Source organism: Chaetodon auriga, chromosome 1, assembly GCF_051107435.1.
Source record: "Chaetodon auriga isolate fChaAug3 chromosome 1, fChaAug3.hap1, whole genome shotgun sequence".
Lineage (NCBI taxonomy): Eukaryota > Metazoa > Chordata > Actinopteri > Chaetodontiformes > Chaetodontidae > Chaetodon > Chaetodon auriga.
This window is the reverse complement of record NC_135074.1, coordinates 12,256,713-12,270,690: the sequence shown is the minus strand read 5'-3', so window position 1 is coordinate 12,270,690 and position 13,978 is coordinate 12,256,713. Positions and strand designations below refer to the sequence as shown.

Below are 13,978 nucleotides of genomic sequence, written 5' to 3'. Positions count from 1 at the left end.
TTATCTAGCAGTGGGATACACACACGCGCGCGCGCGCACACACACACACAATTTCATTCCCACTTCACCTTCCCTCCTTTTCTTCTCGCTTCCCTCTCTCACTCAAGATATCTCGCGCAAGCCTGTGTGTGTATGTGTGTGCGTGTCTGGGCTCAGTGCTTTCAGCCCGGCTCAGTGAGCACACACACACACACACACACACACACACACACACACACATACACACAGACAGCGAGAGAGAGACAGAGTGAGTGAGTGAGAGAGAGAGAGAGCGAGAGAGAGAGAGAGAGAGAGAGAGAGTTTTGTACAGGGGAGGGATAGACATTCTCCAGCCGGGGAGCACAGCCTCAGTCTGGGCAGCCAGAGGAGAAACATCGCTGTCTGCCTCCCCATCAGCGCCACCCGTCTGCACCCCGTTTTGGACTAGACGCCCTATGCTGTGACACTGTCTGTGAGGAGGGGTGTGTGTGCGCGTGTGTATGTGTGTGTGTGTGTGTGTGCGTGTCAGTCGTGGAGCAAATAAAACCCAGCAGCTTGCGACATTAAAAGGCAGCATCTTCGATCCCCCATATCGCGAACAGGGGAGCACAGCAGAGGAGCGAGAGGGGGGCACAGAAGGTGGCATGGAGGAGAGGTGTGTGTGTGTGAGCTGCTGCGCGGGGGCAGGCCAGTGGGATGTGTCGTCTGACGGACGCGGAGAGATGCTGTGAGCTCTGGTATTAGCAGGCAGCTGCGCACCGAGCCGCTCTCTCTTTCTCTCCCCTCCCTCCCCTCCCCAGCCGCTCTCCGCTCACCGTCCATTCGCTGGAACCGGAGAATCGGCTCCACACGGCTCGTTGTGCTCACTACCGCTGGCGTCCTGCACGGGGATTTGACACAACCAGGTATGTGCAGCGGCGGAGCCCATTTGGGCGATGGATGCCTGGTTGCATGGCGGCAGGGGGAATCTTGACTGTTTGACTTCATCCTGTATCTTCTTGTTGCTTCCCTCCCCTCCCTATGTGGCCCTGTCAGTGGATTAATGAAACGATATTTGGGAATGATGCGGTTAGATGGCATCATCTGTCGATGCAGCCGGGGTGAAAAATAGAGAGGATGAAAGGTGTTAATGTCATTCAGTCGTTTTGTTTATTGTAAAATGCGCGTCCGATACAAACACTGTCGATTCCACAAATGTCCCATTACTCTCATTCACACCTTTCCTATGCTGTTATGCATAACGCTCAACATGAACGCATGTGAGCAATGCTGTTGTTTCACACTGAGCAAATGCGATGAGACTGGTTCTCGTTATGCCGGCCAAAGAAATGGTAATATTTTGATTTATGAGGCGAGACAATCTGTTGTGATGTTGGCTGGTTTCCTAGGGCTGCAGGCAGATATTTCACTGTTGGGAAATACACAGGTTAGGAGACGGGAGGTGGAATGTAGCTGAGGATGGGCGTGAGGGCAATATGATCTGAGGATGCACACACCCTCACATGCTCATCCCCCCCGCTGAAAGGCTCCGCTCGTCTCTTAGAGCAGCAAATGCATGCTTAAAAGCAATCATGCACGGAGGCATGCATGTCGCACATGTGTGTGCACGCACGGCTGCACACACAGCTGCACAGACATGCACACACCACCACATGTGCACTAATCCACACTCGGCCATAATCCATAATCATGTGTTTTAGAGACATGACGTAACACATGAGCGTCTCTCATCTATATGCATGCGTTTCCAGGTTTGCACAAAATACTCATCAGTCTCACCCACAATGACAAGAGAACGAACATCACAGCATGTAGTGTAATTGCTTGCAGCGGAATAACCCCAAATAGGCATACTTGGGTTTTCATTAGGAGAAAAGAGCAGATTGTACTATTGTGAGAAATAGGTTAGCATGCCTCCAACTGACACTCACTTTCATTAAAGGAGAGTGGCGGAGATTGTACGACTGTGAGAAATGGAGTGTTTTAGAGTGCTCCGCTAATCAGATGTATTAGGACGGGGGTGGGGGGGATTGGTCCCTGGGCATTAATGCAGGGCCTGAGGAGGCAGTGCCTCAGAGCACAGGGAGTGGGTGTGGCTGAGGTGCTCCCCCTTTCTCTGGAGGTTTCTCCAGTCTGACTCACACATGGGAGGCACTCTACCTCAGGACCAAAGGAATTCCCTGATTTTACTTCTGTCACAACTATTTGTCGGATGCTCTTAGCAAGTTGATTACAAGTTATTGTGCAGCATGCTAAAACAGTCAGTCAGTGCTTTGCTCGTAGGCGCATAGCCTCTGAATTGTTAAGGGTTTAACAAGCAACTTCTGAGAAGAGAAAAAGAAACCAAACACAAACATCTTATATATTCATATGCATTTCACAGGTCTGTGGAACTCACGCCGTGCGTAAACATGTCATGATAACTGTATATCTAAAACCCAATTACATCATGTATCAGGTCATATGATGTAATAACCTCAATAATTGCTACAGGGACTGTACCTACCAGACAGGGGCAGAGGGTGGATGTGTGTGAGCACATGCTACCAACATAAATTAATTGTTTATGAAACCAATAGCGGTTCACTTATCTCTAATATTATGCTCTCAGTGAGCATGAGCAATAACAGAGATACTGCAGATCTAGATAACCTAACATGTCATCTCGTTCTCACATGTGCTCTTTTTTGGTAACCCAGAATAAATGATACCATTTCATTTGTAGCCCATTTGCTGCTGAGTCTGCTCACAGAGCCACTTCCTTGCAGGTCCCGTGGTAAAATTGATAAAACTCACACAAAGGCAATCTAGTTATCTGTCATCCTTTCCTCCTAATTCTTGCATCATTACACTCTAATGGGACGATACAGGCGATACCTCATGGGTATTATCAAGTCATTTGCGTATCAACTGTAGCTCTGGAAGACGGTGAATGCTTCATTTGTCAAACCTTAACATGCAGATGTCAGGATGTTGGCTCTGAAAAGAGAAAGGCCGCTCCCTAATTGGTAATCAACACTCATTAAACACAAGTACTCTTTTAGTGTGATTTGTCCAGACAGAGTGCAGCCACAGTGCAGCACAGTGCTTTATGTAAGTGATGTTAAGTCAATGGTACAGTAAACAGAGATGCAGCCTAGACCAGTGCCTCTCATATTTGGGGGGGGGGTAGATCACTTAAATCATCATAATTATACATTTATGTTGGAGAAATAAACAAATGATGCTAATGCTATTTTGCCAACCTTTATTTCGCTAGAATTCAAGTCGGATACTTCTTATTAGTTGCTTCTTCTATCGCTACTAATGATTGATGTGCTGGGGTGTGGTCATGGACCAGTTTCGGCTTCAGAAGCCGGGATGCCAGAAAGAGTTCAAAAACGGCTGGCCTCGACTCTGTCAGCTGTGATTGAAGCTGAGTTTAGTACACTGAGTACATTAGAACAATTTGATCACAAATCCATTAAGATAATTGGTCAAAATTAACCAGCAGTTATTGTTAGGTGTATTTTGTGTTTTATACGATTATGGTCCATAATGGTTGAGTCATTCAACAAGGTGCAGCTTACAAATAACATTGTTTTGTTAAATATGCTTTCTAAAATAGGCCATCAGTTTTATGTATTTAATAAAATTGACTGAAAAGGTAGTTTGTGGAATATAATGCACAATTTATGAATAGAAAACGGGATCTGGACTTGCAACCACATGGATTATGAACTCTGTCTGTCTGTTGACACCTCACAGCTATGTGTTATGCCTGCTATGAAGCTACACAAATCTGATTTTTACCCCAACTGGACTGAAGAAATAATTAAATTACTTTGGATTTGCAACTCCAAGAAGAAATTTAAGTAAAATAATCATTACAAACCAGACAGCGGAGCCATGTAAACCATATGTTTCCAACCCTTGTTTAATATTCATAAAAAAAATCTAAATATTTCCCCTGATCATATAACATCACCAAGCCACACACTGTATACTGTATTTGTCTCAATATTACATTAATAATATTGCTTTTTAAAATTCCCAACCAGTTAAGTACTGGAAATTGTAACCCATAATTTGGTTATAGTCAAGTATTGCTCTCAGCCATATCTGGTCAGCATTCAGCACTCTGCCTAACGCTGACAGCCACAGAGGAAAATGTCTTCATCTGTGCATTGGCAGCACATTTCTGCAACTTTTAGACTCAGCCTGTGCTCAGCCAGAGACGACGTCCCCTGCTATGCGTGTATCACCTCCACGTCAGGAAAGAGCAACAAAAATTTGTTTGATCACACAGAAAGAGCAGCCAAAGCTGAGGACGGCAGAGCATTGCTGACCCAAGAGCAGAGCGAGAAGTGCTTCATCTCAGCCCTGACAAACAAACAATCCAGCCCTACCTCAGAGCCCTTTGTCTTGCAAAGGCCAAACCAAGGTCTCACTTTATATAACATTGAAGGAAACAGCAGAGTTTGATACCAAAGTTCTTAATCCATTATTTGCTTTATTTGGCATCCACCATGTTCCTTCAATTGTTTTGCACCCAATTGATTTAGTTTCTTTAATCTGCTCTTGATGCCACCCAAATGTTGAACTCATGTATTATTTTATCAAATATTCCTTTCAATTTCACTTCATTTCATTTCATTTTAACTTCACTACATTCCACTCATAATTTATGTCTCATACTTATTTCATGCCCACATTCAATTTTGCTCATTATATTGTGTTATTCGAGTGTGTAGATAACAGATATATTCATTTGTTATGTAGTCATTTTTAGTGGTTCCTTCCACACCCTACTGTACATGAAATCACTGACTTCGAAGAGAGCTCACTAATTTCAGATTGACTGATTATAAGACTTGTTTTCCAGTTGTAATTAAATGGTGCCTGTCATGATTGTATAATATAGATTTTTTTTATATCATTTTTTTCTTAGTTTATCCTGCTGAAACTCTCTATAGTCACAACACTTTTCAATCAGCAAAGCCGTATGCACCCACATAGGCGTTTTAATTACTCTGGCTGATTAGTCAGACCTGTGCTCAGGTTAAAGTTGGGCAGAGCTATGCTGGGAACGACATGATCTAACCAAAGTCTGCATATTTACAAGAATGATAACAGTTTAACTTCTCCCACTACAACAGATGCAACAAAACTAGCGAGAGAGTCAGGGAGATGTCAGTCAAGTGAAGTCTGCATGTGCCCACACAGTCCTGAGAAGAGGTCTGATGAGGCAACATAAGCAAGCAAACGCCTGTGTGGGTGTGTAGCGGCTTTAAATCTTTAACTGAATTGTGAATGTAACCTTAATTCCTTAAGAAATTATTTTTATTGGGATGCCATACCATACCACAGACAGAAACAGTCATGTAACAGAAAAACTTACTCACTTATCCTGGTGGAATAAGTGAATAAACCATCACTCTCCCACCCTAACAACCACACACCCTTAAGCAAGTCACTTAACCCTCAGCTGCTTACTGATTAACATAAGTTGACTGTGGTTGTGCTGTGGCAACTCCTAGTTTTAGCATGCAGATAGGAGTTTGAAATTAATATGAGAGCTAAAACTGTCAGCGAAAGTCGTTGAGCCAATGTCAGAACATATTTAAACAATATCTGATGTGATGTATTTATGGGAGGGACAGTTTTGGGTCGTGACCCATCAGTTGCAAAAGGCTGCTCTTGGCTTAAAGCCATTCTACAAGAGAGCTGAGTCATGAATCTCCTCATACCATACTGTAGTCCTTCTTTACCTCACTGTGTTTTCCTTCTATTTCTTTTTTTGCTGCTGCTTTTTTTCTTCTTTTTTTTTCTTATTTTCATGACTCATTGACCTGTTATGGCATAGAATTCTCTAGGAATTTGAAATGTACATCTGAAGGACAGTTCAGATTGAAGTACCCCTTAACATTGGTATCATTGCCTAATACCTGTCAGTATTACACATAATAAAAGATGTTTTACCCACTCAAAAAAATCTGCTCCAGGAATGCATTAAACATTATCCTGGGAAGTTAACAAATAGCTTCTGGTTTCATCCCATCATATGTGAATCTGGCACAAATTAATCTATCCTGGCAACCTTAAGCTCTATTTGCTAATGCCTGGTCTTTCTTCAGAGCCCAGCAATAAAAGTAACTGTGATGCTGTGTTTCACAGCTCATTTGAAGTGAGCATGTCTCTATGATCATGAGACTGTAGACACATCAAGCTTTAAACCCCAGAACTAATGTGGAGCAGCTGTCAGATCCCCTGCACCACTAACATCCTTGTTTCGACTCAGTTGACCAGTTCTACTCTATAGAAAACATTCACCTCTCAGAACCACTCCAAGCTGTTGAAGGTTTAACACTATGCAGTATGACTCAAGAAGTGTCTGGCCTCTTTTGCACAAGCGTAAGATGGCCATTTTTTCCGCTTTTTGACTATATCGTCTGCTGCACATGTGCATCATGAAACCTGAATGGTTCAGGTGCTGAACCATTACAATTAAACTAACTGAGACAATAAATGTATGACAACATAAGTCATTAACTTAATTTCAAATACTGAAAACGTCTGCATAATCCTCATCATTATAAATAATTTATGGAAAACAGTCAACAAGCAGATATTGTTTTGTGTTTGAATCTGACTTATCAAAATGTATATGTCCAAATGTTGTCCAGGTTCTTTAGCATCAGCATTTTTCATCAAGCTAGATATTTATTTATGAGCAACATACTGTTGCAGTAAAACAATGGTTTTGTTTGGTGCTCCCTGTGTTTCACAGACATTCTGACAAGAGTGTTGTAGTACTGAGGCAATTAGAATAATTGGCTACTGCTGTAGAAGCTGGATACATCAATGCAGCCAGTCAGTCTATTGACCTTGACTGACACACACATTGGCTACATGAATGCACACACAGTCAAATACATATGCTATTGATTAACCTCACACTCACACACAAACAGTATTCACACAATACTTTCATTCTGTCTTTGTCTTTCATTCTCTGTCTCCACCAGTTCCTTTGGAATACAATTTAAGTGCCATCTAAGTCGGATGGGTGACTGTGATTTGCTGTAAAACTATGAACTTCAAGATAATTGGTAAAAATATGTTAAATTTAAATAACGAAGTAGAAAAACTGTCCTCAGTTTAAATTGTCAAATTAAGGGTCTGTGTCTGAATCATCAGTTTTGACGTTATGCATGTTAAAGACATCTGTCCGCTGTCTTTGTAATTGCAGAGTAATAACTCAGTATGTATTCTTTATGCTTGTGTTTAGATGTGATCCAGGAATCTGCAACCAAATTGTAAATGTTCTTCTTTTTTGTCTTTCAGAGAGATGTTCTTTTTCTGGAGGAAGGACACTGGATTTAAAAGTATTAGTGAGCCTCTACGTGGACTGTGGTTTTAGTGATTGTGAGCTGGTGCCACTGTCAAGCACAGGCTGATTGCGCTTGGCTCACCACTGCTGTATTCTCAGCCAACTTCTTTCACTAGATGATAAAAAACAGTCCGCAGGATTGCCATCCATGGTTTCTGCCCTAATAAAGACTATATCATCTTACTTTAATAAGATTTGCAAAGGAATGTTTACAAAGAAATTGGCAAACCCAATAAAGAAGAAAGAGAGAAGCGAAAATAAAGAGCCGAAATTGACCACAGATTTGCAAGCACATAATCTAACTCTCTCTACCACACTGAAGACTACGGTTAAAAAGATTTCCAAATGCTCTTCGGCACGTAACATATCACTTGAAGACGACGACGGAAAGAACGACTGCTCATCCCTGTCACCCACTTTCAGTTATCGTGTAGCTATTGCAAATGGACTCCCGAAAAGCTCTCTTTTTTTGAATAATAATGAAAGTATCTTTCCTGAAGTTCTTTCAATCGATAGTAGTTACTCTGACTCCTTGAGTGATACAAAACCTGTGAGGAGACTGGATGAGCATAAATCCTACACTATGCCAGTAAGACGAAACAGGAAGAGCCTCATCAGTTTGGCTCCTTCTGATGGCAGTTCTGAGGGTGAACGAGTGGAACGCTCCAGTCTACACACACTTAGGCTTGGTGCTCTGCGTAAGTTGAGAAAATGGAAAAAGAGTCAGGAATGTGTCTCCTCAGACTCCGAAGTGAGCAATTGGAGGAAAACCTTGGGCATCCGGAGCAAGTCCTTGGACCGTGCTGGAAGGCAGCAAAAGAGCTCGACCCTGGAGCCTGGCTCCTCCTCCACAGGTTGCATCAGTCAGACCCAGGATGTCATGGAGATGATCTTTAAGGAGCTTCAGGGGATCAGCCAGATAGAGACAGAACTATCTGAGCTACGTGGCCATGTAAATGCCCTAAAAAGCTCCATTGATGAGATCTCTAGCAGTGTGGAAGTAGTTCAGAGTGAGATTGAGCAGCTTCGCTCAGGATTTGTCCAGTCTAGAAGAGAAACACGTGATATTCATGACTACATAAAACAAATTAGCCACCAGGCCAATAATTCAACCTTACGGTTCCTCAATGTTCCTGAAGATAAGTCAGAGAAAACAGAGAGTCTAATATATAAAATACTAAAAGATAAAATGGGCTTCATTGACGCCCATAAAACAATTAAAATTGAGCTTGCTCATAGGTTAGGGCAACTAAGAGAATGTTCTAATGCAAAACCCCGCCCTATTATTGTTATTTTTGTAACACCCCAAGATAGGGATGTAGTCTTGAAAAAATGCTATAAACTGAAAGGAACAGGCATTACAGTCTCTACTGATAGCTTAACTCACGATGGAAAGGAGAGAAAAGACAAAACAATGTCTTCCTCACAAACCTATGAAAGCATGGACATAAAGGTCTCAGGAAAGGATAAAGTAGTGGAGAGTGATGACTGGGATTCAATGGACAGTGATAAAGAATTAGATGAGTTAAGCAGAAATAAATATGCAATGGTAATTTCAAAGCCTGCTCACAAGAGCAAATCAGAGAAGAGGCGTTCCCATGACCATAGCCGATCAGGAGAGGAAGCAGGCTACTCAGGCGCAGTTCACTATGCTGACGACTCTTACTATGACCCAGACAAGCATGCAAAGGCTTACTACACTGATTTGACCCCTGGTTGGCTTTCCCAGAGTGACTATTCCTCCCCTAAACTCAGCCGCTCTGAGTCTGACTGCTCAAAACTTTGCCAGTCATACTCAGAAGACTTCTCAGAGAGTCAGTACTTTACACGGGCTAATGGCTGCTCCCTGCTGTCCTCCTCAGATCAGGAACTATGGCAGAGAAAACAAGAAGACATGGCCTCCTCGTGGTATGCTAGTCCCAGTCACCCACTTGGCCATGAGAATCAAACCTTTGAACCCAATGAAGTTGAGACCACAGAAACTATTGATAGTGGGGTGAGCAATGGACTTGTCTGCATGTCTGGGGACAGAAGCCACTATAGTGGCTCCCAGCTCTCCCTGCAAGGTGACCTATCACCCTGGAAAGACTGGCATCATCTGGAGCAGGGTGCTGACTCTGGCTTGGAAGCCTCCATAGAGGTTAGCAGTCCCTTTGACCCATCAACAATCCCTGGTTTTCCAGAAAACATCACTAAATGTCAGGAGGTTGATTTACAATTTGAAGGAGATGAAGAATTCATGATGCTTGACAGGGAATCTCCCCTACCACCTATAACTACCCACATTATTCCTCCCATCACAGAACGGGAGTCCACCACCAGGACATCTGCCCGGCAGTCTAAAGAGGGATGTAAAGTGACCACAAAAGAAAGCACGAAAGTTTTGCCTAAAGATGCCCCTAAAGCAACTGCTAAAGTGACACATAAACAAACTAAACTGGCTCATAAGGAAGAAACCGCCAAAATATTGTCAAAGGAAAGCCCAAAGGTATCTGCTAAGATTTCACCTAAAGTGACCTCTAAAGCAGCTCCTAAAGAGTCACCTAAAGACATTCAGAAATCAGCAGCTAAAGAATCATCTCAAGTTCTCCCTAAAGACATTCCTAAGATCACACCTAAAGATGTCACAAAGCCCGCTGTTAAAGAAGTATCTAAAATGACATCTAAGGTAACTTCTAGTGAGGCTACTAAAGTCACTCCAAAAGTGACCCCGAAAGATAGCCCAACAGTGACCCCAAAAGAAAGTCCGAAAGAGTCTCCGAAAGACAGCCCTAAAATAACCCCATTTGAGAGCCCTGTCTCAACCCCTAAAGAGTCCCCAAAAGAATTCCCTAAAGTTATTGCTAAAGAAGCCCCACAAGTTGCATCTAAAACAGGTCTCAAAATTGCTGCTAAAGAGGTTACCAAAGAGGCTGCAAAACTACCACCAAAAGAGGTTCCAAAAGAGATGCCTAAGGTAGCATCTAAGGAGGCTGGTAAAGTACCCACTAAAGAAGTTTCTAAGATTCCTCCAAAAGAAGCCCCAAAGGTAGCCCCTAAAGAGACTCCTAAGGTGCCCCCCCAAGAGGCCCCTAAAGCCGCTTCAGTAGAAGCCCCTAAAGAAGCACCCAAAGTATCCTCTAAAGATGCCCCTAAGGAACCTTCCAAAACACTTCCTAAAGAAAAATTCCCTGAACTGGATGTCAATCACAGCTTTCACCAGACTCAGAACAAGTCTTCAACTATGTACCGCAGTCAGAGTGAGATTCGAACAGAAAAGGTTGAGGAGGTTCCTAAGTCTTGGAGCAGTAGGCTTAGCATAGATCTCAGTGAGAAGTCCTTTGGTTTTGGCTTTGGTTCTACACTACAGAGGGCAAAGTCAGCTCTGGAAGTTGTTTGGAAGTCTGGCTCTCAGACTACTCCTGCTCCTCCTGAGGAGCCTGCCAACTCCTCTTCCTCATTTATGGGTCGTTTCCGCACCCTGTCCACCTCCACTGTAAATAACTCTAGTACTACAGTAGACTCAGATGTCTGCACAGATCCTGTCTTCTACAAGGCGGAGGAAGAGAAAACAGGTGCAGAGGCAGAAGCTGGAGAACAACCAGTGGACAATGAGACCCACTATGTTGAAGTGATGGAGCAGGTACTGGCTAACTTGGAGAACATAACTAATGCTAATGAGACAGAGGAGATAGACGAGCCTGCACAGGAGGCTGATACATCTCAGGACTATGATGTGTCTGATGACATTGAGGCTACTCAAGACAATGATGACTCTCAGGATTTGGAGGCCTCTCAAGATTTTGAAGCCACAGAGGAATATGAGGCAAGTAAAGAGGCGCAGGTTCTGGAATATGACTGCAGTTTGGATGAGCAGTATGATGAAGAGTACATTGAGGACTATGAAACGCAACTCACTGAGGACACTGCTGAATATGATGCAATGGTGGAGTATGTGGACGTAGAGGAACCAGATGAGGACAATGATGTGACAGAGGAGATGGAAGAGGGTGATGAGGAGCTAGAGGTGGTAGAGGAGATAATAGAGGAGGCCACTGAGGTGTCTGAAAAAGTGGAGCCACAGCAGGAGGATGAAAACAAAAATGTTCCAGAGGAGAAGCCCACAGAGGCCCCACCCAAGAAACGTGTTCGACCCACATTCAAGGAGGCAGCACTGAGGGCCTACAGGAAACAGATGGCTGAACTGGAGCAGCAGATCCTGGCAGGGGGTATGACTCTCCATGTTGTTTGTCATAGTGTCACTTTCATTTTGTACAAGGCTTTACATTGGCAGGTGACAGCTGTGTTTCTCTATAACACATATAAACATACTTGTAAATACTTAAGAACTTTAAGAAATATATCAGTGTTTTTGTGTAACAGTACATTTTAACTACAAATTTCAATAATTCATGTAATAAAAATCACCAACAGCTCAGCTACAACTGTTTTGAAAACTCTTGGTCTTGTTGATGCCCTCTCTGAGATTTTTCAGTTAAGATAAAAAAAAAAGGGCACACATAGCCATCAAGGAAAGGGCAATGTGAATTTCCAATGTCATGTGTTGCGCTGAGAAGACAGCAATCAACTCTAAAGTCTCAGATCGTAGTAAATTTTAGGGGCAATCTGAATTCTGTCTGTTTTCTTTGGTGGAGAGAAGGCCAAAACTTGAAACTTGGTGGCTTAATATTGTTAAATTATGGGAATCTCAAACTTTGATCTGCTGGAAGGATTTCTCTTTGAATTAATTAAGTACATAAGTAATAATATTAATTAAGTAATTTATTTTCAGTCGAAAAACTGAAGAGTGGACTCTCTGTCAAGGTGGATGACAGTGTTTCTGGTGGAACTAACTTTGTATTTGTATTCCAATGCTTCAGTACTAGATTCTATTGCAGCAGGATGTGGCTCAAGGGATGAGACTGTCAATATGTCTTTTGGAGGGTTATCATTTATCATCGAAGTTTGATAGACCTCAAAAGCTGCTCTTGGGCTGGCCTCCTAAACTGCCATCAGGTCTTTTAACAGTCTGTTATTGAGGTATCATTGCGGTGGCACAGATAAAGACAGTTAAAGCAGGTGTGAACATGACGTCTGTACATATAGAATACCTGCAGAATATTATGCCAATACTCTCATTTGTATTTCTATATCATACTTCCAGCCTCATTGCAGTGGTTCAATCAAAATGCTGTTTAGCTGATGTGTCAAGGACACAATTTAAAGTCATCATTGGCGTATAAATGGTTAAAATTGATTCACTGAAGGAAAAGTAGTCTTTCAACTGGAATGAAAAAAGAGACAAGGGATTTTCCACTCTTACTTAAAATGAAAAAACTCTTGACCTACATATTTTGCTGTGGTACTCATGGTGAGCTAGGTACTGTAGTTCAGGGAATACAGGCTGCACCTGAAGATTTGACAGATGTGCACTATGCACGCTAACATTTTCAGTGGCCACGTTCAAGTAACACCCTGCAGAGAATAAATTCAGTCCTTTTATTTCCGGAAACTTTTACATTAGGGGAGCTTCCTTCTCTCATATGGTTCTATGTGACCATGCCTCCTAACCTTTAAGACCAAGAAACTGCCGCTCATATGAGGTATTAGTAGATAAGCCAGCTATGACATAAAACTATACATTATCATCAAAATTATTACCATAGACCTACACACAAAGATTCAGTTCAGTTCACTTTTACAATGTGTGTTGACACATCCACGTCAATACAGTGAGACTACAGGCAGAGGGAAAGCACCAGTAATTCCAATTTAAATTAAAGGCCAATCAATGATGGATTTTGGAGACTAATACCAATATTAATTTAAGAATCTGGTACACTTCATGCGCCTATGCTTGTTTGTTTTTTTAACATGACACACAGCATAAATAAGCATGCCTATGAAAGAACTATGACCAATGCAATGCACACTCAGTGGGACATTTTACAGCTGAAAAACAAACTTGTCAGTGCTCTCTGTTGGATAATTTGTGTAATGTTGACATAAATCTAAACTCCCTCAAACATACTGTATCTTTGGAATTTCTGTACTTAATGCTGTTGGTGTTTATCAACAATGATTGGCCATTTTGATTCTTATACATCTCATTTTCTGGTCGAACAGGCGGGAAGAGTTAAGAGTCAGTCTGACTGTCTGACTCATTGACTGACTGACTCATTTCCCACTGTTGATTCGTGCATGTGCAAGGTTAGGTGTGCACTAGACTCCGGGCATATGACTCCAAATGAAAATATGTGACTGGTTGTCTTCACCGTCCCGTGGCTTTTGGCTCTTTCTTCATCTTTCTATAAACCAGTTAGTGGCCTTGTCTGTAGCATTCGAAAGTGTTTCTGTATTGCTGTTTCCTGGTTCTGTGAACAGTGAGGTCTGAGTCCAGATGTCATAGCCGTTGTTACTTTTCACTTCAGCCAACAGTGCAAAAACATACTAAGACAGGGTGAGACAGGCCAAGATGAAGAGACAGAATGTGAGATTAGAGTAACTCTAGACATGACAGAGGCTAATGTTTGTTTACACTGATCTAGTGTGCAGTCAGTTTTTTGGTCCATATATTATATAGCAACTAACTAGTCTTGTGTACTTATCCTAATCCTTATCCTGATGATAAGAGGTCAATGTAAATAT

General features: G+C 42.3%; 1 protein-coding gene across 2 annotated transcripts in view; it reads left to right on the top strand.

Annotated features, from left to right (window-relative positions):
- The first annotated feature begins 281 nt into the window (after positions 1–281).
- Positions 282–13,978, top strand: part of unc13c (unc-13 homolog C (C. elegans)) — a 105,530-nt gene continuing 91,833 nt past the window's right edge. For both annotated transcript variants that reach the window (XM_076755826.1, XM_076755915.1), the window contains exons 1-2: positions 282–884; positions 7,306–11,559. In XM_076755826.1, coding sequence (XP_076611941.1) covers positions 7,500–11,559 — 4,060 coding nt within the window. In that variant the 5' untranslated portion in view covers positions 282–884; positions 7,306–7,499. The remainder of the gene's footprint in view (positions 885–7,305; positions 11,560–13,978) is intronic.